At 43.8% G+C, this 25338-nt stretch overlaps 1 protein-coding gene across 3 annotated transcripts in view; it reads right to left on the bottom strand.

Annotated features, from left to right (window-relative positions):
• Positions 1-475: 475 nt before the first annotated feature.
• The window catches only part of LOC139232515 (pappalysin-1-like), a 322505-nt gene continuing 297642 nt past the window's right edge, over positions 476-25338 (bottom strand). For all 3 annotated transcript variants that reach the window (XM_070862846.1, XM_070862848.1, XM_070862849.1), the window contains one exon: positions 476-1381. In XM_070862846.1, the coding sequence (XP_070718947.1) occupies positions 1268-1381 (114 nt within the window). In that variant the 3' untranslated portion in view covers positions 476-1267. The remainder of the gene's footprint in view (positions 1382-25338) is intronic.

The following is a 25338-nucleotide window of genomic DNA, read 5'->3' as shown; positions in this document are numbered from 1 at the left end:
TACTCCTATATTTTGAATACATTATGTGAGCATTATCACAGTAAAGGTTAATATAAATCGAATGAAAGGCATGCACACAGACACACTCTCATGGATCGCAAGATGGATACCGATGAAGAAGGCTCGTCAGCTCCCTATAATCCCTCCATCTCCAATCACAGCATCCAGTGGTTTCTTAACAGTTGTTTTAACATTTGCGTCAGTGAGGTGTTTGTGCGCCAGTTCCCAAAGCTCAGATCTCACCCATTTTGGTGGCAACTCCGTGTAAAGCTGCCAGATTGGCAAAGGCCGAGGTCCAGCAGTTCTGTTTGTTGGATGCCGTCCTTGGCGAGTCTGAAAGGTTTACTAGACATTCCCTGGCCATGCAAGTCCTGTGCTTTATGAAAGGTGGTGGCAACGCCCCATTGCCACTGATGTTAAAAGCTGTTTTGACCACTTCCAGGGCTCTCGCCTCCCCTCCCTCCCCACCCCCACCCTGAAGTCCATTCCGTGTGTCGATCAGCTATTTTGTGAAATTAACTTCCTGACATCAGTCCTAAATTTGCCTTTCACTGGTTCGAATCTCTGCTCGTTTCAAATCACATTCCATGGAAAGGGTCATTGGAATGAGTGCATGCAGGCTTGTTTCCCTTGAAAGGTGGCAGATTCTTTTGGCTGGCACTGTTTTCAATGAAAATCTTAAGAGATGAAATCAAAGGGTTTTAAAACGAGGCTGAAGGTTTGCTTAAGGCAGATAGACTGATGTTTGGGTTTGGTGTTGACCTGCTCTTGCATTGTAAGTAGGTTGGTTGTCCAGCAACAGCAGCAGCCACAGCCATGGTAACATAGCTGTTTCCTTTCCGAACTTTGTAATTTTTTTCCTTCTATGGACAATCATCTTTCTGTTATATCTGAATTGTTATGTTGTATTCGCTTTCTCTGTCTGTCTAAAACGTCTCTACTTTTGGATTGGGTGGGATTGTATTTCTGACTTTTTAAAAATTCTTTAAATACAGATCGGGACGGGGGGGGGTGGGGGGGGCGGCGGGGTGGGGCGGGGGGCAGCCAGAAAAGGCCACTCAAGCAGGCATGAAACATGCTATTTTTGAGCTTGTTCATTCAATGTGTCGTTTGTGTCTTTATTCTTTTCTCTCACTCCAGTCTTCAGACAGAAGGCAGACTAGTAGAATTGTGTGTGTGAGTATTATCTGGTCGGGGAGGTTTCTCCTATAAGCAGCAAGGAATGTGTGGTTCTTCCAGTCTGACTTCAGCTGTTTTCAGCTCCCAGCTAATGGTGGCTGCGATAGAAGCGTTGTTGTTTCTCTTTGCTGTGCTCCTGAGCTGCGGGGTCTCGGCATGCACAGTCTCCATCAAGTTCGCAACGCATCGGAAAGGGGATGACCTGCAAGGCAAAGGATTCCATTAGAGATTTCTTGAGAGATGTCATGCACTGGGGCGTGCAACACGTGAAAGACAGTTTAGATCATAAAATGACAAAATAACACGTCTAGCTGCCAACACCATGTCACTTGCTTCATCATTTATTCAGTTGAAGGAAAGCGTCCCTGTGAATTGTAAATACAATGGCACATTGGGCTCTGCAACACATCTCACTCCATTATCAGGCACTGTCAGGTAGCACTCCACCCTCACCTAGACAATATCCATTTAAAAAGAGAACTCAGGAAGTCACTTATGGATTATATGGTGGTCGTTTCCCAATGGTATATTTTTTCCTCTTTCATAAGTCATCCATTACACGTTGCCTGCCCGCAACACCACACAGGAGAATACTGTATGTAAGTACTACACCTCAAAAGTACTTCATTGGCTGTAAATCGCTTTGGGATGTCCTGAGTTCATGAAAGACATTCTTTCTTTCTGTTTCTCTCTCTCTGTCTCTCGCGCTCTCTCTCTATCTCTCTGTCTGTCTCTCTCTCTCTCTCTGTCTCTCTCTCTCTGACTCTCTCTCTCTGTCTGTCTCTCTCCATGTCTCTCCCTCTTTCTTTCTTTCTCCCTCTTTCTTTCTCTCCCTCTTTCTGTCTCTCTTTCTTTCTCTCCCTCTCAGGGTTGGAGTTTGTTTAAGTTAGTGAAACAGATATCTGCCTGACTGCAAGTTAATTTCCTTTCAAAGTATTCTTGACTTTTTCAAATAATAACAGGGAAAAATGTGGCTGAGTCGCATCCAACAAGTTCCAAACAGTGGACTCAGTAATCGGGGCAAGTCGAAGAATCAAGGTACATATGAGAAGGAAGTTTTCACACACAATCATTAGAATATGAAGTGGTTTGCTGCTTGTGGCTATTGATCAGTCACAATATTTAAGAGTGAATCTATTGAACTAGAATAAAACTATTCATACTTATAGCAAGAATAAAGATACGAGTTAAAAAAGGTGGTTGCTTGACCATCCCCCACCCGCATGTGAATGTGGGCCAAAACTTTATTCCATGTAGGTGTCACTGAAAAGCATCAATAAAGTATGAGATTATTAACTTCAAATATATTTTCTACTGATGTCGACTTGTTCAGAAAAGATAGTGAAGACTGAAATTTTGCCTCCCTTGTGACTTATCATACAATCTAGTGAGTTTGAATTCAGCTGTTTTTTTGTGTGTGTATTTATATATTGTTAAGTCTTGCACAGAGCACACTCTCCTGTCCTGAAAGCTTATTTCCTGTTGTCACACATGTTGTCACACTTTTATGTCAACGTTTCTTATAATAAATAAGAATGTCAATATTTCCCACAAGTCATTTGTCATGATGTAGTGCCGACTCTGGCCACTGGGTGGCTCTGTGGAGCCAGTTTCGAGTCTCTTGCCTCCGTCACCAACTTGTATATATTTTTTTAAGTTATATGCTTTTGCTGACTGCGGGAAGTGCCATTTACTAGGATATAACTTTTTTTTTCTGTTCATGTGGACTTCTCTTTTCATGTGAATTGTCTTTTGGAAATTCCTGTGTGTGTCAATGCACGATAGGAGTAATTTTCTGCTAATGTTCAAAATGTATGGAAAATCATGGGCAAAGCTCGCCTGAATTTTTCTATGTCCTGCCACTGGGTGAGGCTCCCTGCCAGAGATGCAGTGCCAGAAATTTACCACTTATGTATACACTGTCTAAACCTTTTGCAGTTGCCTGTTGTTTAGCTTGGAAGATTTGTTCGTATTTACCAATTTGAATTGGAAAAATAAGATGTCAGAGAGCAGAACTTCCAACCAACGAAGTTCATACACGAGCACTTAATGTGCTCCTGCTACAATCTAGCGTTCAATATTTGTATACAGCTGTTAACTCATTTCAGAATAAGCTGGATGGGATGGTTGGCAACCTCAACTGTGCTGGCCCTGGGCGGGGGGCAAACAAAAGATGGAATGATTTCTAAAAACAGAATAAAATAAATCTTTTTTGATGTAGAGAAGGATTCGGTTCTTTCTTCCTGACTTCCCTTCTCCCCTCAACCCCCATAAATAGCAAAAGTTTTAAAAGCACAATATGTCAAAAACAGTGCAACATTTCTCCAATCGAGAAATGCTTTTCTATTTGCCATGGACGTTTTAATACAGTAAAGACACAATTATAAATGCAAGCCATTGTGTAGCTAAGAGGGGAGCCTGGGGAATGGTGCTCCAATGGATACGGTGACCTCTGTGCACTGCTCCCCCTTGTTTTTCTAATCTGGTCTTGCAGTTCCATCACGAAGACCTGCCGGGAGCCGGACACCCAGGATTCTCACAAGTGAGGGGATCTGATGCTGTATTTCAAATGGGGAACTGCCGTCAGCTCACGCGACAGGTCAGCCCCTCCATTGGAACAACAACGGTCGTGTTATTTATTTCCACAAGTAGAGCCAGTGCGGGGGCAGCGGAGGGGGGGTAAACTGCACTTTATTTAATGGAATAGGACCGTGGTGCTATTCACATTCGACAAGTCTCATTCTTGCAATAATCAACTAACTTATGTTTAACATAACAGATCTTAATTGGTTCACACAAGCTCCAAGTCACATTGAAGGACTGAAGGGCTTATGAAAGGTACTCGTACTTCATACATTGCACCCTGTGTTGTTCCAGGAGTCAGTGACGTGTGACAATGCAGCCAGTGCGGCTGTGGATAAAAAAATAAGTGAAAAGGACATTTAACTTAAATGTCACAGAGATCACTGGATGTCAGTGTTCTCTTCCCAATACCCCACCAGTACTGCAGGCACCCTTTGTACTACATTTAATTCTTGTAACTGCTTTGTCTAGCGCTCACAATAAATGTTCTAAAATGGTCAGAAGCGAGGTGTGAGGCATCGGTAAACAAGCCTGAGGCAATTACTGTATTCTTGACAATCCCATGTGCCACTTTCAGTCCTCCTGAAAAAAAAGACTGAGCAGGGCAATAACAAAAAAGAAACTGAGAGGTCAACAAGGCAAACAGTTGCTGGGCAAGAATGCAACCAAAGTTCAATCAATCGCATTTCTCGACACAGTTGGCAGAGTAATATTTGCCAGTCAATGAGTACCCAGTGAATGGGAAGATGATGTTTAAAAAAGGCATCAATATGTTATTTGGTTAAAAAGAGTATTTGGCTATTGGGGGGAACAGTTTGTCACCCATCGGAGGGGGAGGTGGGCATTCTGTTTCAGAAGTATCATTTGTGTGAACTTAAAATAAGGAAATGAATGGGTTGACAAGCATGTAACCACTGAATGTTTTGGAAGCTGATCCTGTGATACAAGCTATTGTTCAATCACAGTGCCAGAAATGGACAACAATTAGGAACATAAGAAATAGGAGCAGGAGAAGGCCATTTAGCTCCTCGAGCCTGCTCCGCCATTCAATACGATCATAGAAACGTAGAAACATAGAAAATAGGTGCAGGAGTAGGCCATTCGGCCCTTCGAGCCTGCACCGCCATTCAATAAGATCATGGCTGATCATTCCTTCAGTACCCATTTCCTGCTTTCTCGTCATACCCCTTGATCCCCTTAACCATAAAGGCCATATCTAACTCCCTATTGAATATATCCAATGAACTGGCATCAATAACTCTCTGCGGCAGGGAATTCCACAGGTCAACAACTCTCTGAGTGAAGAGGTTTCTCCTCATCTCAGTCCCAAATGGCCTACCCCTTATCCTAAGGCTATGTCCCCTGGTTCTGGACTTCCCCAACATCGAGAACATTCTTCCCGCATCTAACCAGTCCAGTCCCGTCAGAATCTTATATGTTTCTATGAGATCCCCTCTCATCCTTCTAAACGCCAGTGAATAAAGGCCCAGTTGATCCAGTCTTTCCTCATATGACAGCCCAGCCATCCCTGGAATCAGTCTGGTGAACCTTCGCTGCACTCCCTCAATAGCAAGAATGTCCTTCCTCAAACTAGGAGACCAAAACTGAACACAATATTCCAGGTGAGGCCTCACTAAGGCCCTGTACAACTGCAGTAAGACCTCCCTGCTCCTATATTCAAATCCCCTAGCTATGAAGGCCAACATACCATTTGCCTTCTTTACTGCCTGCTGTATCTGCGTGCCCACTTTCAGTGACTGATGAACCATGACACCCAGGTCTCGTTGCATCTCTCCTTTTTCTAGTCTGCCGCCATTCAGATAATATTCTGCCTTTGTGTTTTTGCCCCTAAAATGGATAACCTCACATTTATCCACATTATACTGCATCTGCCATGTATTTGCCCACTCACCTAATCTGTCCAAGTCACCCTGCAGCCTCTTAGCGTCCTCCTCACAGCTCACACCGCCATGCAGTTTAGTGTCATCTGCAAACTTGGAGATATTACACTCTATTTCTTCATCCAAATCGTTAATGTATATTGTAAAGAGCTGGGGTCCCAGCACTGAGCCCTGCGGCACCCCACTAGTAACTGCCTGCCATTCTGAAAAGGACCCGTCTATCCCAACTCTCTGCTTCCTGTCTGCCAACCAGTTCTCTATCCACGTCAGTGCATTACCCCCAATACCATGCGCTTTGATTTTGTACACCAATCTCTTGTGCGGGACCTTGTCAAAAGTCTTTTGAAAGTCTAAATACACCACATCCACTGGTTCTCCCTTGTCCACTCTACTCGTTACATCCTCAAAAAATTCCAGAAGATTCGTCAAGCATGATTTCCCTTTCATAAATCCGTGCTGACTTGGACCGATCCTGTCACTGCTTTCCAAATGGGCTGCTATTTCATCCTTAATGATTGATTCCAACATTTTCCCCACTACTGATGTCAGGCTAACTGGTCTATAATTACCCGCTTTCTCTCTCCCTCCTTTTTAAAAAAGTAGTGTTACATTAGCTACCCTCCAGCCCATAGGAACTGATCCAGAGTCGATAGATTGTTGGAAAATGATCACCAATGCATCCACTATTTCTAGGGCCACTTCCTTAAGTACTCTGGGATGCAGACTATCAGGACCCGGGGATTTATCGGCCTTTAATCCCATCAATTTACGCCTAATAAGGATATCTTTCAGTTCTTCATTCTCACTAGACCCCTCAGACTCACTAGTACATTCGGAAGGTTATTTGTATCTTCCTTTGTGAAGACAGAACCAAAGTATTGGTTCAATTGGTCTGCCATTTCTTTGTTCCCCATTATAAATTCACCTGAATCCGACTGCATCATGGCTGATCTTCGACCTCAACTCCATTTTCCTGCATTATTCCCATATCCCTTGATTCCCTTAATATCCAAAAATCTATCAGTCTGAGTCCTGAATAGACTCACTGAGCCTCCACAGCACTAGAAATCCAACCAGCTCAACATGGATGTTGCCTTTTAGCTTACCACACATGCCACGAGTTGCCTCAACAAATGCTGCCGCTGATTGTAAAACTCCCTTATGCAACAGCTGACTCAGTTGGCCAGCACTGTCCCATCTACTCACAACCAAAGCAAATTGACAGCACTGGATGGCAGAAACTCCTTAGATCTCAGTCTATCTCAAAAGCTGGTGGATAGCTGCAATTTTTTCATACATTATTTGCTTCAAATGTGTTTTTACACCAATAAACAACCAAAATGAAAGCCCATGGCCAGAATCTCAAGGGTGTGGCTCATTCTTTGCACAAAACAATCTAAGATTTCATTACTGCCGAGCATTTTATAAATGCAATCTGAAATGCAATGTTACATCTTTTCTTACTTTTGTATAAGGATAATCATTGATAAAAAAGGGCCACTTAGGCTGCATTCACACTATCATCATCTCATTGTTGTCATTTTGGCTGTGCATCAACACAGAAGTGATAGCATTAATCAGGAGACTATCAAGTGCAGGAAAGCCCTGAGGTGAGTCCTCCACCACAACACCATCTCGTACAGGCTTGAATTCCCAAAGAGTAAAAATCCATCCTTAGATCCATTGCCAAAGAAAATATAGTTTACAGCAAACTCTGGCTCCCGTAATGATATATGAGAAATACCGTAACATCTAGTATCCTGTACAAGATACTAATTCCAGACCTGGACTGGTCACCGCCAGCCCAACAACTGCCAGTCATTAAATTGATTTCCAATCATGTGATTATACACCACCTATCTGGGCTGCATTGGCTTTTTTGGAGGTTTAATGCAAGTTAAAGCTGTCCCAACAATATGCTTTAATTTCAATTACAGATGAACGCTGCAAAACTGTGGTATCTCCATTTTGCACACCAACTAATAGATTCCATTGGTTGTCAGAGAGAGACGACATCCGCGTAGAAATTGGAATGCCTTCCACCCATATTTTGGGCGTACAACGGGTGCAAAGCATGCCAATTTATAAGTAGGACGGCCTGCATTCAATCTGCACAGTGTTGGTTCCACTGCCAAATTCATGGGGCCCAGTTTTAGGCAGACACTTAACATGGGTTGAGTTCCTTGAATATGTTAATTTGGGGCCGATGCCTGCTAAAGGACTTTTTTCATAAATTGGTCACCTCGTGAAGACATCGGGCCTACCATGCTCAGGATTCTTCAGCGGTCCCTGCGGCCGCCTACAATAGGTCATTTTTTTTTTCAAAGGTAGTGCTCTGTGCAAATCCACTCAAGTGCTTGCATAGTGCACTTTTGAAACAGATAATAGGTTTTTAGGAAAACACAAAAGGCTATTAAACCCAAGAAGCCCATTGCTTTATGAGAGATCTAAATCTCCTATCCATTTTCTCACCTTAGCCCTCACTGCCATCCCTCTCCAGCAACATATCTAATTGCTTCTTGAATCAACCTCCACCACGTCCTTCAATCGCCTTTCCTGGTAACAAGCCTATTAATCTTTGGATGAATAGGTTCTTCCCAACTTCCCTACCTGCTCCTAGTTTCCTCTTTTTTTAATTGTATCTTTGGTGCTTGAAGCCTGTGAACAATGCGCCTCGATCAACTTTGTTAATTCCTTTAATCTGAAGCCAATTCCTTGGCCTGTTACTCAGGCCAGTGCCGACTGACTGTGAGCTGGCTGCTCTTGCTAGCTCTGCAACAAATAAAAGCTGTCAATTTGCCAAATATACCACTAAGAAATTAAGGCGCAAGCAACAACTACACCACCACCACCATGAAAGCCAGATGAAGCAAGTCTTGGAGGTGGTCTCACTTCTTCCAACAGTAGTCCAGCTTTATTGGGGGCAAAATTGAGGTCGGAGGTGGAGCGTAAGGGCAAAGACCTCACCTGGGATGGTAATGGCAAGCCTCCACCACCCTAATACCAATGCATTTGAAGGGAGATCGTTGATATTGTATCTGCAATGGGCAATGGTGAGCGGGATGGGGACCAATGCCGGAAACGTTGGAACGATTTGGTGGAGGCAGCAAGAGTGATTAAAAATGTATTCGCCCCCTCCTGTCCAACACCAACGTCTGATGTGTGTGTTTGGGAGTGTGTGTGGGGGGCATCAGCAAAGGGGCTAAAGGCTGCAACGTTTCTTTGTGCAGAAGAAAAAAGCACTCAAGGCAGCAAGCCTGTGTGCCACCGGAGGAGGTCCAGCAGAGGTGGTCAAATTGAACAGGCTGGAGGAGCGTCGTTGGCATTGGTGGGTGACCTCCGCCGTGCAACCACAAAGGGTGATGCAGATCTGGTGCTACAGCATGGTAAGGTTATACTAATCTGAGGTCTGAGCCACGCTCATGGCATGAAAGGTCATGTAATGTCACGGTTTACCGCACACTTTGTTGCCCATTATTGGTGTGCACGTGTGGAGATGGAACTCCTTGCTTTCAGAATGTGAGATGGCACGGCTCACATGTCAACGTAACCAAACCCCACCTCCCAGACTGAAATGTTGTCCTCTACTTGCAGATGATAACTTGGACAGCACGGATCAAGGCACACCATTGACCTCTGGCCTTCAGAGAAGCCATCAGACCCCAATGTCCCCCACTCCGACATTGCCCCTAGCCCAAGACAGCGGATCCTTCCTCCACCCCCAACCCCCACCGCCAGATCACCCATTTCCATCGATCCCACCTCTGCCACCCAGAGCCACGAAGAAAAGGGAGAAGGGCCCGTCTTTGTGGCCCTTGAGCTCGAGGAGTTGGAACAGGATGACAGCAGCCTCCTTCCAATGTGAGCCATCTGTCCGCAGACTATTGCTGTCGGACTCCAAGTTCCTGGGGTTTGGAGCGGACTCCACACTGGCAAGCTCTACCAAGAGCAGAGGCACGAAGGCAAGCGAGGCGCCAGAACCCACCAGGAGCGAGCATCCACCTGAGGATGCAACAGCGCTCTCTGCAATTCAGGAGATGGTCCAGCTATCACGGACAAGCGTGCAGATAGGTCGCGATATGCTCCAGACCATGGCTGGGATCACTGGAGGCATCGCCACCTTCACCATCAACATGATGGACTGGTTCATTACTGTGTTGGAGCGCACAACCAAGACCGTTGAGGCAAGAGATGGCTTCTGGACGCGTAGTGCAAGCCCCTGACCCCACACCTTCAAGGCAGGCAGATCCGGAGGAGCAGGAGATCCCAGCGCCTTCGGTCACATCCCCCACCTTCTTATCAAGACGCACACGTTTGCAGACATCTCACTGCCCTCCTGCATGACCTCGTCAACCAGAGGCAGTGAAGAGGGGAGTGGCACACCATGGTGTAGGCGGGGCAAGGAAGAGGAGCTTGCACATCACTTCAAGGAGGGGAAAGAGAGGTGGTGGTGCGGAGTAGAGGGGTGAGTGTTGGTGGTGTAAATGTTTGTAAATGTAATAATGTTATGTAACCTTTGTTATTGTGCACTTGTAAATACACTCACATTGTTGACCCTCTCTTAGTGAGTGTCTGATTTTAACGTCATGTGTGGTGCCTTGCGAGAAACACACATCTGTCCCTCAGGTCATCTACTTTATCAGGAATATCTTCCCATCCACATATGAGTGCACTGTATAATGGGTCCTGTCTTCAGGCCATCGCAACACGACAAGGAAGGGTCACCAATGCAGGTCAATACACTCACTTGAACTACTTGCAGGACAGACCTTAAGGCTTGCACTTCAACCCTCTTTTTCTGAGGCCAAACATGGCGGAGTGCCACCCCTGAGATGACATGGTCATCAGTTACACTGCAGTGCATTAAATGTATTTTCCCGTGCTCCATAACTCATGCTTCCACTGCTGGGGGAGACTAGGGCTAGGGGGCATGATTTTAGAATAAGAGGCCGCCTATTTAAAACTGAGATGAGGAGAAGTTTCTTTTCTCAGAGGGTTGTAAATCTGTGGAATTCGCTGCCTCAGAGAGCTGTGGAAGCTGGGACATTGAATAAATTTAAGACAGAAATAGACAGTTTCTTAAATGATAAGGGGATAAAGGATTATGGGGAGCGGGCAGGGAAGTGGACATGAGTCCATTATCAGATCAGCCATGATCTTATTGAATGGCGGAGCAGGCTTGAAGGGCAGTATGGCCTACTCCTGCTCCTATTTCTGATGTTCTTATGTAATGGTCTTCTGACTATCAGTTGCATCGATGCGCCATTTCTTAACGTCTTCCACCTCTCGCTTATTCACCCTGACATAATCCCATACTCTCTGCGCAGTCATAATACGCGCCTAAATATGTTCCGCATTAAATGCTCTCATAACTCTTGGACAGCATCTCCACAGAGCCTTTACCATATTTCGCTACTCATTGCTGCTTCATCCACCACACCTTCGCTTCAACGGAGTCATATGGAGAAACATATCTGAACCCTTTCTGTGCGGGTTAAGGTCCATCACATTACTCTTTATGTGCTGTGAGGGTTATTCGATCTGTCAAATTTATTCCATCTCTCAGAATAGACATATCCGTCACCACAAGGCATGCTGGGTACAGGTCTTTTGTGATGAATTAGAACAGATTTTATGAAGTAGTTTCCTTGCAGTACAAAGAAAAACATATTAGCAAGGCGCTAGTGACAGTCTAGTCCTTGAAACCTCAATGGTAGGCCACTGAGTGACCGCGGCGTTTGTCTCTTGCTGTGTTCTATTGACCATAGTCCCTCACTTTGCTCTGTAATCGCGCTGTCCCTAAAGTCGAATAGCTGTAACTTTTCCTCCTATACAAATGTTGTCAGAATCTGCAGCTGTCTAAGGTTTACAATAGATCATTCTAACCCTAACCCTCTCACCCTCTATGTTATGTGTAGTGCTTCCCTGAGAACTTCTTGAAGCACTGTGTCACAGAACTAATTAATCAGCTTGGCTGCACAAAATATGACATGCTGAAGACTTTTCGCTTATTCATAATTATTTTGCCTTCGCCATTGGGCTTCTCAATGAAGGTCTTTCGGCAAGGTCAAAGAAAAAAGTTTCCATCAGCCTAGACACATTTCAATCGCTTTTATCGCATCCAAAATAAACATGGCCGTCAGCAATAAAGTAAAGCAACATCCACCTAACTTTTTTCCAGCAGTCCCGCTCCTCATGGCCCAACACCTGCACCGTAGCCGCAATGTGCAGCGCTGCAGCACTCGGAGCCCTCTCCCTGCCGCCCGACTCAAGGCTAGGTCCGACCTGCTTTTTGCGAGCGATCCTTCTGGCGGGCGGCAGGTCGCTCTGAGGCCAGCATCCCTCACCAAGATGAGCGATTTGCAGCATCCGGCATGAGTGGGCGGCATAACGTCACGCGGGCGGAACCTTCCGCGACCAATCTCCCGCCGGGCGGAACGTGGACGGCAGATGGGCAGTTCCGGAGGAATCGCCCAGAAAAACGACATTTCCGGTGGCACCTCGGCAGCTGCGGGCGCAGCCTCCACCAATTTCGGCCCCTATGTTTCTAACGCCCTTAACCTGTGTGAAATTGACGGCTTCATTCTGTGTATGTGAGTTTGTGTGAAACAGCAGTAGCTGGGCTTTTCGCAGCTGGAATCAGTCACTGATTTCAAGCCCTCAAACAACTGTTGCAATTTTACTCCAAGTTTTCTCCCAATAAATTAACCTGACTTGAAGAAGGTTTGGATCCAACAGGCCGCCTGTCAGTTTATGCCAACTTAAAGGCATTGCGAAATCAAATTCTTTTTTAAATTAGAGGCTCATTGCAGTCTTTTTGTTACGGATCCTGTATTTATTTTTGTATGCTAACTGCCATTAACAACTTTCTGACATTATAAAGTGTGAGCTCAGGTGATCTTTGTATGTCGGCCAGGAACCCCATGGAACTGTGAAAATGAAATCCATGTTGCCCAAGAAAAGCAGTGAGGTTAATTGTGGTTTGCAAGAGTAACTTTGCAAATGCAACACATTTAACATGAGACTCAAACGGAGAACAGTTTTCTCTTCCTTTCCCAGGCAAGAATGGATCATGTCAGATTCTAAGATCAGGAATCTTAATCAATCCATATTGTCGAAAAACTGCTATTGAACACTCAATTTGCTGATGTTTCGAGAATATCCTTGGCCAGACAACTTTTCAAACATCAAAGCATTACAAACCACTAACATTAATGTCTTGTATTGTATTTCTTTGTTGCTTTTCTATTGATTTGTTTACACTCTATGGTCGTGAGTGCATTGAATGCAGTCATAGAATCTGATTGGCTTGGAGAATTATATCGGTACACTTCCATCTTTGGTACACTTCCTATTGGCCGTTCCCACGCAAAGTTCTGCACTCGAGCATTACAGACGGAAATGTACCCTTAAGTGTGAGGAAATCAAGTCAACATCACCAGATATATTTACAGAGAGGGCCAGTGCATCAGTTTCAGCTATGTCTGTTAATTTCACTCCATTCCATTGTCACTCAGGCTCCTTCAAGCCACTTTGTCCCAATGATGTCATTTGCAATGACCGTTCAAACAAGAATATTTAAGAGATCATAGAATCATATACCTGTAGTACAGAAGGAGGTCGCTCAAGCCATTGTGCCTGTGTCGGCTCTTTGAAAGAGTGATCCAAGGAATTCCGATCCCCTACACTTTCCCCATAGCTCTGCACTTTTTCCCTTTTACAAGTGTACATCCAATTCCCTTTTGAAGGGAGGCGGGGGACTTAAACTTTTTTTGTCAATCCATATTGATTCATTTTAAATATTTGTGGATTGTGGAGCTCACTACCACATGGAGTGGTTGAGGTGAATAGCATAGATGCATTTAAGAGGAAGCTAGTTAAGTACATGAGGGAGAAGGAATGGAAGGATATGTTGATGGGGTGAAATGAAGTAAATAGAGTGGGGGGAAGCTTCTGTGGTGCATGAACACTGGCCTGTTCCTGCACTGTTAATTCTATGTATTGTTGTTTAAATGATGTTTATGGGGCAAATAGTTGAGAGGAGGTACGAAGGTGAATAAATGAGAACAGTACAAGGGAAATGCACGGTAGGGTTGAATTTCCTACAGGTGTTAATTTTTTTGTGATAAGTGAGTATGAGTGTAGAATGGGAGTTTCACAATATTAGTTTAGTTCACTCACAGTGCCGGCTTCAATAAATCCCATGAGCCATTCCCCCTAATGCAGTCATAATTTCTCCTTGTTTAAAACTAAAAATATTAAATGACAATCTGCCAAAGTAAAGTGAAAGCTGTTAAATTTCCTCAGAATTATTTGATCCTTCCACAAATACAAAGGAATCCCTGTTACTTCCTCTAGATCAGGACTGTCCACACTTTTTATCTTCAAGAAAAAAAAACTTGCATTTATATAGCACCTTTCACGAACACAGGAAGTCCCAAAGTGCTTTACAGCCAATTAAGTACTTTTGAAGTGTAGTCACTATTGTAATGTGGGAAACGCAGCAGCCAATTTGTGCACAGCAAGCTCCCACAAACAGCAAAGTGATAATGACCAGATGATCTGTTTTTGTCATGTTGATTGAAGGATAAATATTGGCCAGGACACCGGGGATAATTCCCCTGCTCTTCTTCCAACTAGTGCCATGGGATCTTTTATGTCCACCTGAGAGAGCAAACTGTGCCTCAGTTTAATGTCTCATCTGAAAGACAGCACCTCCAACAGTGCAGCACTCCCTCAGCACGGCACTAGAGTGTCAGCCTAGACTTCTGTGCTTAAGTCTCTGGTTGGCTGCTTAGGTGCCGCATTGACCACATACAAAGTTTGAGTCAATGTTCTCATTGCATACATCTTAAAGACTGATCCTAAGAGTGCATGGTGTTTTAATTTAGGATTTATCCACTAGTGAAGTCACAGCACTGAGAATAACCCTTGCTCAACCTCCACACTCAAGAAATTCAAACAGGATTAACGAGCGAGCAAAAAATATAAGCACAAATAGAACTGAATTGCATCAGTTTCAAAAGCCCAATTGCCAAGGCTCTGGAGTGCGATACGGTGTACTGGATATAGTTTGTACAACCCAGCTCTGGACAGTTAAGTTTGACCATCTTCTCGTAGTGGTGAGATTGTCTCTTTAAAAAAACATGAATGCTGGAAATCAGAAATAGTAGCGGAAGATGCTGGCAATGCACAACGGGTCAATCAGCATCTGAGAGAAAAGACAATGGTCATGTTTCGGGTAGTTCACCGATCTTTTCTCTCAGCAGGCTGGGCTCCTGTGCATTCGTCTTCAATTAAAGTTGGTACTGGGTCCTTGTAACTGACTGAAGTTTGAAGTCCATCTATTTTAACTGCTATCTCTGCCTTACGATGATTAGAAAAAAATACCGATCTGTAACTCGAAAGACACCAACAGCATTCTTGTGTGATGGTATGTTATTTATTGCAGTAAACAAATGATACCAGGAGCAGCTGCAAGTTCGTAGATGGCAACTCAGAATTAAACTAATCTTATTTCTGTGCCAGTTCTCTCAAAATATCTTCTCTTGGGATGTTTGCTCAAAGCTTTAGGAAGACATACAGTCTACCTTTAAAAACTGCCTGGCCCGCATTTACATAGCTGGCATGCTCCCGCCTGACTGGGGTGGGAGCAGGTTAAGCGTTTGCATTATTTTTCAGTTTGTGAAAACTGTAGATCAGCGTGGAATGTTAGCCAAATTATTGACCCAAAAAGACCTATTGTTGTAAAAGAAATTTACTTTAAAAAAAAAATGATTTTAAAGATTGCAGAATCGCTGCAAGATTTTTTCAAATAAAGAAAGGCAAGTGCTTTTATTGCATTTCTGTACTCTTGATCATTCTTTGGTCTACATGGTCTGACCCCCACTGAGAATTGGTATGTTCCATATTTTTCTGGCATATTTTAAACTACGGCCCCTTAAAGACTTTGCTTTCCTTCTGTGAGGAATCCAATACTCTGAGCTCATAAGCTCTGCTTCAGTCCAAAGAGTTCAAAAGGCTCTGATGTTTGTTAGGCCCCACTACCCTTTCACCGTGGCCCCAAGTCACAGGAGACCTTGTCTCAGATTGTTCAGCTTTTACTTCTGGCTAACATTAAAACGAAAAAACAACTGGGAGATTACAGTCAGTGAAAAGCTAGGGCAGGAAGGGAATTAAAGTAAGATGAAGGTGGTATCTAATCGGTTATGGCTGCTGTCTGAGTTTGCCTTTTCTTACCTACAGCACTTTTGCAAGTGAACCCATGGGTTTTGTAGGTCAGTCAAGTTCCCAAACTCATTTTTATGTTTTTCTAACATATCTAGGACGCTTACACAGGCAATTCATTTTTTTTTGCAATGTAGTTCTGCAGTGTGATGTGCAAGTTGTAAATGCACTCTAAGTGCGAGTTCTTTTCTGAATATACAACATTAAAATGGCAGTTTGCATGCCAAGGCCAAGATTATAATAAAATCAATATTTTTCAGCGAGGCCTGAAAGGACTCGCTACTAAGCTGCCCCACTCAGTCTGTCTGTACATGGTTGTATTTGTAACACTGTTGAATAACAAACGTGTTAAATAATGTGTACCTCACCGAGGGTAATGCAAAAGTAAAAGTCTGGCATTTATTTTCTTAGTTCTCAGTCACTTGGTACCACTGCTAAAATGAAGAAGGAAGAATTAATTCTGTACAATTTTGCAGCATAAAAGCAGCTGCTTTCAAAGGGCGGTGTTGAATCTGATGTGCTTCTATCTGTCTGTGCACATGGGTGTGAGATACAGAAGCTGATTCATTTTTGACATGTGTCAGGATTACAGTAAAAGGGAGGGGGGCATGAAGTCACTTGCACAAAACCAGCTGCGTGCTCTCAAAGAGAGAATTAGCGAGAAGTACACGGTAAACTCGAGGAGGCCCCGTCTCCCTTCCCAGGTGGACGTAAAAGATCCCATAGCTCTATTCGAAGAGCAGGTGAGTTCTCCCCTATGTCCCTGGCCAGCATTAATCCCTCAACCAAACCTAAAAACAGGTTATCACTTTATTTATTTCATTGCTGTTTGTGGGGACAAATCGGCTGCCGTGTTTGCTACATTACAACAACAACCGTCCTTCAAAAGTACTTCTTTGATTGTAAAGTGCTCTGGGACATCTCAAGGTCGTGAAATGTTTTTCTTTTTAACTGTATCACACAAATGGGAGCTTCCTGGAGGTGAATTGGCATCATTGCAGTCATTCATAAACTGTCTTTTGTTTCGTTAATGAGGGAACATTAATGCCCTCAGCTGCTGCTTCCTCCCTCCTCCCACAACTGTTTTTTAACTTCGCTTCTGGCTCACTGGTCTCTGCCAGCAAGACGACTACCACCAATAGCATGCCAGACCACCCTCAGTGGCCCAGGGAAAGGACCTTATCCTATTTCCCTCCCAACTGGGAGTTTGCCGAATGTGAGGTTATCCATTTTGGGGGCAAAAACGCAAAAGCAGAATATTATCTGGATGGCGGCAGATTAGGAAAAGGGAGGTGCAATGAGACCTGGGTTTCATGGTTCATCAGTCACTGAAAGTTGACATGCAGGTACAGCAGGCGGTGAAGAAGGCAAATGGCATGTTGGCCTTCATAGCTAGGGGATTTGAGTATAGGAGGTCTTACTGCAGTTGTACAGGGCCATAGTGAGGCCTCACCTGGAATATTGTGTTCAGTTTTGGTCTCCTGATCTGAGGAAGGACGTTCTTGCTATTGAGGGAGTGCAGCGAAGGTTCACCAGACTGATTCCAGGGATGGCTGGACTGACATATGAGGAGAGACTGGATCAACTGGGCCTTTATTCACTGGAGTTTAGAAGGATGAGAGGGGATCTCATAGAAACGTATAAGATTCTGACGGAACTGGACAGGTTAGATGCGGAAAGAATGTTCCCGATGTTGGGGAAGTCCAGAATCAGGGGACATAGTCTTAGGATAAGGGGTAGGCCATTTAGGACTGAGATGAGGAGAAACTTTTTCACTCAGAGAGTTGTTAACCTGTGGAATTCCCTGCCGCAGAGAGTTGCTGATGCCAGTTCATTGGATATATTCAAGAGGGAGTTAGATATGGCCCTTACGGCTAACGGGATCAAGGAATATGGAGAGAAAGCAGGAAAGGGGTACTGAGGGAATGATCAGCCATGATCTTATTGAATGGTGGTGCAGGCTCGAAGGGCCGAATGGCCTACTCCTGCACCTATTTTCTATGTTTCTATGTTTCTATCTCCCTGCTTAGCACAGTTCAGTTCAGGAACTGATTGCAGCAAGGGGTCTATGTGCTGATGTTCCAACAGGCAGCACCTCCACATTTGAAATTCATAAGCTTAATACCATTTTTTCTCTTTGCCATGCTTCTCGGGAGTGATTGAGGTTGGCTGCTGCCAGTGGCTACGGCACTACTCAATAAAGTTGCAGACTATGAGGCTGCCAAGATCATTTTATCAAAACATTTTTTTTTGCTGAAGGTTTTAAGAGGACAAAGTTCATATGGAAGCATCAAATTGACGGTCTGACTTTCCAAACACATTTAAACAGCGTTGGGGAAAATGTGTTAATAGCTTTGCAAATGATAGATATCACCAAGTGGTCTGCAAGCCCTGAATGCCTGGGGGCCCTTAAAATATGTATAATTTTTCTCTTTAAACTGTTTGCACATATTATTAACAAAAATTAAATGTGATGCCGACATGAAAATAAACTCTTGAAAGTTATGCGGTTCACTGTTTGTACAGTAAGTGCGTCACTGACTGGCAAGTGTGTACTTGCAACACACATGTACCTTTTATAATTATATGCTCATTACAGAACTATCAAAAGCTTAAAGCAGGCAGAAAAGTTACAGGAAAGGAGATTTTTATCAGCACTCAATTGCTCTATATTGCAGATGGAGCTAAAGTGTTATTGCCTTGTGTTGTATCAGCTTATTACATATTTATTAAATGGATTAAATGCAAACTGAAAGTAGCCATACATGGCTTTTAATCTGCTCAGACATGATGAATGAACCAGATCCCCAATCAATCCTCAGGGAGCAACGCAACCTGTTTGAACTCAGGCCTTAGTTCCACGCTCAATAATATTTCAAACAAAAAGACCAAAAGTTGAAAATTAAATATACATAATTATTTATCTTCTCTTTCCTTTTTTTAAAAAAAAAACAAGTCATTGTAGATTCAGTATTGGATTGACACTGGCTGGCAAAAGGCAAGGAATGGTGACATTTTTTGGAGGTTTTCACTTTTACCTGCGGATGTGCTGCTCACAGGGGCCTCAGTCGTAGCTCGGTTAATAGCACTCTTGACTCTGAGTCAGAAGGTTGCGGGCTCTTATCTCACTCCAACAACTTGAGTACAAAATGTAGGCTGACACTCCAGTGCAGCGGTGAGGGAGTGCTTCTCTGTCAGAGGTGCTGTCTTTTGGTTGAGACATTAAAACTGCTCTCTCAGGTGGACATAAAAGATCCCATGGCACTATTTCAAAGAACAGCACGGGAGTTATACCAGTGTCTTGCCAATATTTATCCCTCAATTAACATCACTAAAAGAGATTATTTGGTCAATAGAAGATTGCTTTAATGGGAGCTTGCTGTGCATAAATTGGCTGCTGCATTTCCTATATTACAATAGTGACTACACTTCAAAAGTACTTAATTGGCTGTAAAGTGCTTTGGGACATCCTAAGGTCATTCCTTCATTGCTGTTTGTGGGATCATGTCATTCAAAATGGCTACCATGACATTAGCCACTGCACTTTGGTTGTTCATTGTATGCAAAGTGTTTTAAGATATTTCTGACAGACATGATGAGGTGCAAGTCTTTAACAGGTAAACCTGGCTATGACATCTCTTGCAAAATCTGGGAAGTTAGATATACATCTAGTGATATTCTGAATCTAATGAGAATATATTTTTCTTTCTCTAGTTACCTAGATTTTCTATTTAGAGTACTATATTGGCTTTAAGGAGTCCGGCTGCTATTTGCTAATCATTCCACAAGTGCTCCAGATCCTAGACTACTAGAGCAATGCCATGGGAGATTAGCCAGTATTTGTTTTTAAAGTACACATTTGACATACGCTATTGCCATGTCATGAACTGCCCACTTAATAAAACGCTTGAAATGAGATCTGAATGATCGAATGGACACAAATACCAGCAAAGGCATTTTACCTAACAATGTAGATGAGATTCTGTATAGTTTTTAATTAACCACAAGAAATGCTCAAATCAGTATTAATCTGTCAGATGGGGGCCGAAATTGCCCTACACCCCAATTGGGGGCGGTAACCTTACGGGGCCGGGACTTTTATCGCTCGACCCCGAAGTCCTGCCCTCAGTGTGGAATTGGACTTTGCGCCCCTGAAACGAGGCGGAGCGCTGTCTCAGGCATTCCACCTCATTGGAGGGTCACTCCCGGGGCGGCAATGCAACACTGGGTCCAGCGCCATGCTGAAGAGGCCAGTGCTACGCAGAAGCTCCACATAGCGCTGATGCACTACATCGCCCTTCCCCTTCAGTTAAAGGGGAGGGACGCTGCACACTCTGCAGGCCCTTTGGTGGCCGCCACTGTGTGATCAGGGGTCTCTCAACCAGGCCAGCGGCCTGGCACCCAAAAGGGAGTGCCAGGCTGCATGATGGCGGCCTGGTCAAGGCCATTGTCGGGTCGACCAAAGAGTCGGCCGACAAAATAAAATTGGCAGTCCAGGGCGCACGCGACCTCCCCTTTAAGGGGTGCCCTAGCGGCAGATGTCCGTTGGCATCTGCCGCTCCAGCCTTGAGGCCCAAGGGGCAATTTCCCCCGTGGGATGCAAAGGGGTCGGCACGGTGCGCAAAGGAGTCGCGGAAATGACGATGATGTCATCGCGTGTTGCACATTGGCCCGGGGCGTGGCGCTCCCATCACATCGCCACCAAAACCTTCAGGGCAATTTAGCCCGAGGCGCTATCGTCGTCTGCCCCCGGGCAAAAAGCCCGTTGTGCCTCATTAGCGCCACCCGGAGGCGCTAATGAGGCACAAAAAAGGGGCAATTTTGGCCAAATATCTCTCACTGTGAACCAGAGGCCAGGTCTTGCGTAAGTGGACATTAACTAATACTTTGGTAATTTTGTTGGTGGGTGTACTGAGCATGAAGCGCGCTTTCACTTCTTGCGTACTATTGTTTCTTGTTATGTCTCTTGGAGGTAAAAGAGCAATCAATTTCAAAATGAAATTAGCTTGAGGCAAAACTGGTGTTGACTTGTTCAAACCAAAAATCAGACAACTTTGGTCTATCTGCACTGTTCTGAGGTTTTCTTCTAAATGGAGCCAACCCTCAGCTTCCCTCCCATATCGCTCCTTTATTTGTTAGATGGTTGCTAAGGGTAAATATGCTTTGACTTGATAGTTAGCTCTCCTCAGCCAGGGCAGTTGGAGGGATGTAACAACCTGCACCTAGCAATGCTGGATTAGAAAGGAACAATGAATCGGAGTTCTTACTTATGATTGCTATCCGGCCATCCCTGTTATAAAGTAAGGGTACATGGACATCAGGTTGGACAGAGTTAGACTACTCGGGCTGGGTCTGTCCTCCCCACATCCCCCAACTCTACACGCACAACTACCCTGCTAGTACTCACTATCTAGGCTTATGCATTAAGAATGGCCATTTGGATGAGGAACCATGTTAGACAGGGCCAAATGGGGTACCCCAGCCTGCATCACTGCTCCTTCAAAGGAGGAAGAGAAGAAACTGAGATACAAAAATAACAAAATATTCATTGTTGGGCCTAAGCTCCAGAGACTGGAGGCTAAGATACAATAAGAATGTTTCTGTAGCGTGATAAATAGTTGCTTGTAAACAGGAGGGAGAAGGGAAGTTTTAGATTGTGGCTGAATTGTTCATGGGGCGGGACGAGTGGACGGGAACTAGTGTGAAATGCAGCTTGTTGTGCTTTGTAGGAACAAAGGCACAGTGGCAGAAAGTGAGTGCCTAGCTTGCAGCTGGAGCAGGGAGTTCCAGGAGTGTGGTCAGTTATGTGTGAATACTTCACACAGATTGAATGAGTAATTAAGGTGATGGAAATCAATCTTTTAACAAGTCACGCAAACGTTCTGCTCTCCTCCCTACACCCCCCCTCACCCCCCATGACAAATTAAGACGTGAAATGTTGAAACAAAAACAAAGTGCTGGAAAAGACAAAAAGCAGGGGCATTACATCACGGCTCCAGTCAGCCTATCAAAACAAACCTGTGGCTTCACTAGCCCTGCCGGCTTTCATTCCATTTTTTTTTTAACTTTGTGCTTTTTAAAGAAAAAAAAGACTTGCATTTATATAGCGCCTTTCACAATCACCAGACGTCTCAAAGCACTTTACAGCCAATGAAGTACTTTTGGAGTGTAGTCACTGTTGTAATGTAGGAAACGCAGCAGCCAAGTTGCGCGCAAGTAAACTCCCACAAACAGCAATGTGATAATGCCCAGATAACCTGTTTGAGGTAGAAATATTGGCCAGGGCACCGGGGGTAACTCCCCTGCTCTTCTTCAAAATAGTGCCGTAGAATCTTTTACGTCCACCGGAGAGGGCAAGTGGGGGCTCGGTTTAACATCTCATCCAAAAGTGCTGAGGGAGCACTGCACTGGAGTATCAGCCTAGATTTTTGTGCTCAAGGTCCTTGAGTGGGACTTGAACCCACAACCTTCTGACGAGTGTGCTACCCACTGAACCAGAGCTGATGTTAAGCTGGATCCTAAAAGTTTATGGCTAGGGGGGAAAAACAAGCTCCTCATGTTTTTTGCACATTTCCCCCACTCAGAAAAATGTCTGATTATGGCCGTGAAATTACACAATGGGACATGAACATTTGATGCATTTATTTGAAATTCCTCTCTTTGCTAATGTAGCAGAGGTTTTGAAAATAAATGAGTAAATACCTCCACTAAACTGGCGGAGAGAGGAATTTCAGACGGAACCATGGAGCATTTGTGTATTAGCATCCCACAGCGTCGTTTTATGGCCTATTTTCTTTTGCAGCCTATCAGCTGAGATTTTTCGATTACCATTATTTTATTGCTGGCAGTCACCCATTTGCTTTGCTATCGCTGTAAGTTTTCATTGTTCCAAAACCATTTCTTGTTGAGAGGGCTGCAGGAGCTGACCTGAAGTAACTTTTCAAAAGCCCCGTGACTGAAATTCAATTAACCATTCGAGGACTGACAGTGTGGCAAAATAAGAGCTGGAGCAAGATTTCCTTTGGGCGCTATGTGTTAGTGACATCTATAGATTATATTCTCGCAACATCGTTCAGTTGTACTAAAAGCATGCGTTTATGATCTCACCATAACTAGAATCTTTCATTTTGCTCAAACTATTAGCTTATCAGAGTGATGTTCTCATTTCAAGGTTTTTCCCTGTGTGTATATTGGCTGTTGCATTTTCTGACATGACAACAATAGTGACTGCACGTCACGGGATAATCTATTTGTTGCAAAGCGTTTTGGAACATCCTGAATGATACAATGTATGAATGCAGGTCTTTCTCGGAAGCAGTGAGCGAGGGGGAAGGAGAGGGGGACGGAGAGAGTCGGGAAGAGTCTGCAAAGTTAACCTGAGCTTTTCTCATGTGCTTCCTAGCAACTAGTTTGATGTGGCATTGGCAGAGTCTGCAATAGATTCCCTGCTCGGCCTCTCAACTACTGAATGGAGCATGGTGCCAAAAGGGAGAGAATAAAAGTTAGCAATAAATAAAATGGAACAAAAACACTTTGCGAAAACAGATTTTAGTGGGGAATTTATATTGCACTTTTTACTATGATTCACGCTTTATATCCCACATTAAGCGCCTTGCGATGTTTTACTGCATTAAAGGCGCTATATAAATCCAAGTTGTTGTTGTACACGAGTTTTATCTCACGTACTTACACCTGCCTCTTAGACAATCTGGGGCTAATTTATCAAACTGGTGTCAACAGCCTTGCATCTCTATGAATATAAATACAAGGGCCATTTTACCGGGCATTGATCAAAGCCAGATTCTCGAGAAAACTTAAACTGCACTGGAAAACTCCTAACCATCAATCAACGTGTCAAAAGCAAAATTAAAAGAATGCAGTAATGGAGAATGTGGGCAGCAGAAGGTCCAAATAGATCTATAACCAAAATGATTGACATTTAAGGAGATGTTATCTTTTCTTTATACCACATGTGTTGACTGCGCTTGGGTAGATTGTTTATAGACCTGCTGTATCTTGACTCCTGAAATGATGCACTCATTACGTCACACACAAGTAACTGTGGCAGCCATACTTTTATGTATGCAATTATTTAAGTTCGATATCCATGTCTGTTTCTTGAGGAATAGCAATGCAGTCATTAAAAATAAACAAAAACATCCCAGATCTTTCTTTCTGTAACCACTTGTTTGTATCAACCCACTGCTACACACAACTCGTCACATGACCAGCTCAATACAGGGACCCTAAAGCCAGGCACGCAGCAATTCTCCGCCATGTTAAGTCAACAGAATGAAGCTGTTGTGTTGTTTTAGTCGTTTAAAACTAGCTCTAGTAAACTGGTAAATCAGCCTGTATGTGGTATAAAGAATATACGGAATGGGACTTGGCAGTTCATGGGAAAAAAAATCCCATCCAGTGACCTAGGTCAAAGTAACTAATTTACCTTTCGGGCACAATGGTTATGGGGGTGCTGTCAATCGATGCTTTATAAAGTCTTGTGTGCTTTCCAGTAAATAGATACAAGCAAGGTCCAGGCAGAGTCAAGGACCTTAAATATCACATGGCCATAAAACTAATCTAGGGATGAATATGGGATTTGGTTGAATAGAAATAGGTTGCTAGTAAGAAAGAAGCATCGGAACCAAAACCTCAAATATTTTGAATTTGGGGATATTGCCAGGAAGATATTTCCTATGGTTAGAAAAGAAGGAGGAGAAATTAATTATGGTTTTACTTGTTTGCCGGAGAGCAGTATGAACAAGTTAATTTATAGCTTGTGTAATGTATAATTATGGGGCTTTTTATTTACATGCAGCTTATAATTGCTATCCGAAGAATTGCATGTGTAAAATAGTACGGATGAATTCTAAAATATAATAGGCTGCTATCTCGCAATAGCTTGCATGCTGTAAAAACACCACACTGACTAGTGGAGACGGTCCATGGGGATTCTCCCAGATTTGTCGCATCCAACCCTCCCTCCCTGCTGGGATGAAATGAGAGCATTCCGAGCTGTACAGAGGAGAACCTCCTTAACAGAGGAGCCTGTCACTGGGGGACACACTCAGAACCAAGGTCCGGAAATTATGCTGTGCTATACCAATGTGCGAATGTTTAAAGAAAGAAAGACTTATATTTATATAGCACCTTTCACGATCACAAGATGTTTCAAAGCTCTATACAGCCAATTATTTTGTAGTGTAGTCATTGTTGCAATGTGGGAATCGCGACAGTCAATTTTGCACACAGCAAGCTCCCGCAAACAGCAATGTGATAATGACCAGATAATCTGTTTATGTTACGTTGTTAGGGATAAATATTGACTTGGACACTGGGGGAAAACTCCCCTGCTCTTCTTCAAAATAGTGCCATGAGATCTTTTACGTCAAGCTGAGAGGGCATACGGGGCCTCGGTTTAATGTCTCATCCAAAAGACAGTACCTCT

This window comes from Pristiophorus japonicus, chromosome 20, assembly GCF_044704955.1.
Source record: "Pristiophorus japonicus isolate sPriJap1 chromosome 20, sPriJap1.hap1, whole genome shotgun sequence".
NCBI classification, from domain to species: domain Eukaryota; kingdom Metazoa; phylum Chordata; class Chondrichthyes; family Pristiophoridae; genus Pristiophorus; species Pristiophorus japonicus.
The sequence above is the reverse complement of the archived record's forward strand: the minus strand, read 5'-3'. Positions and strand labels throughout refer to the sequence as shown.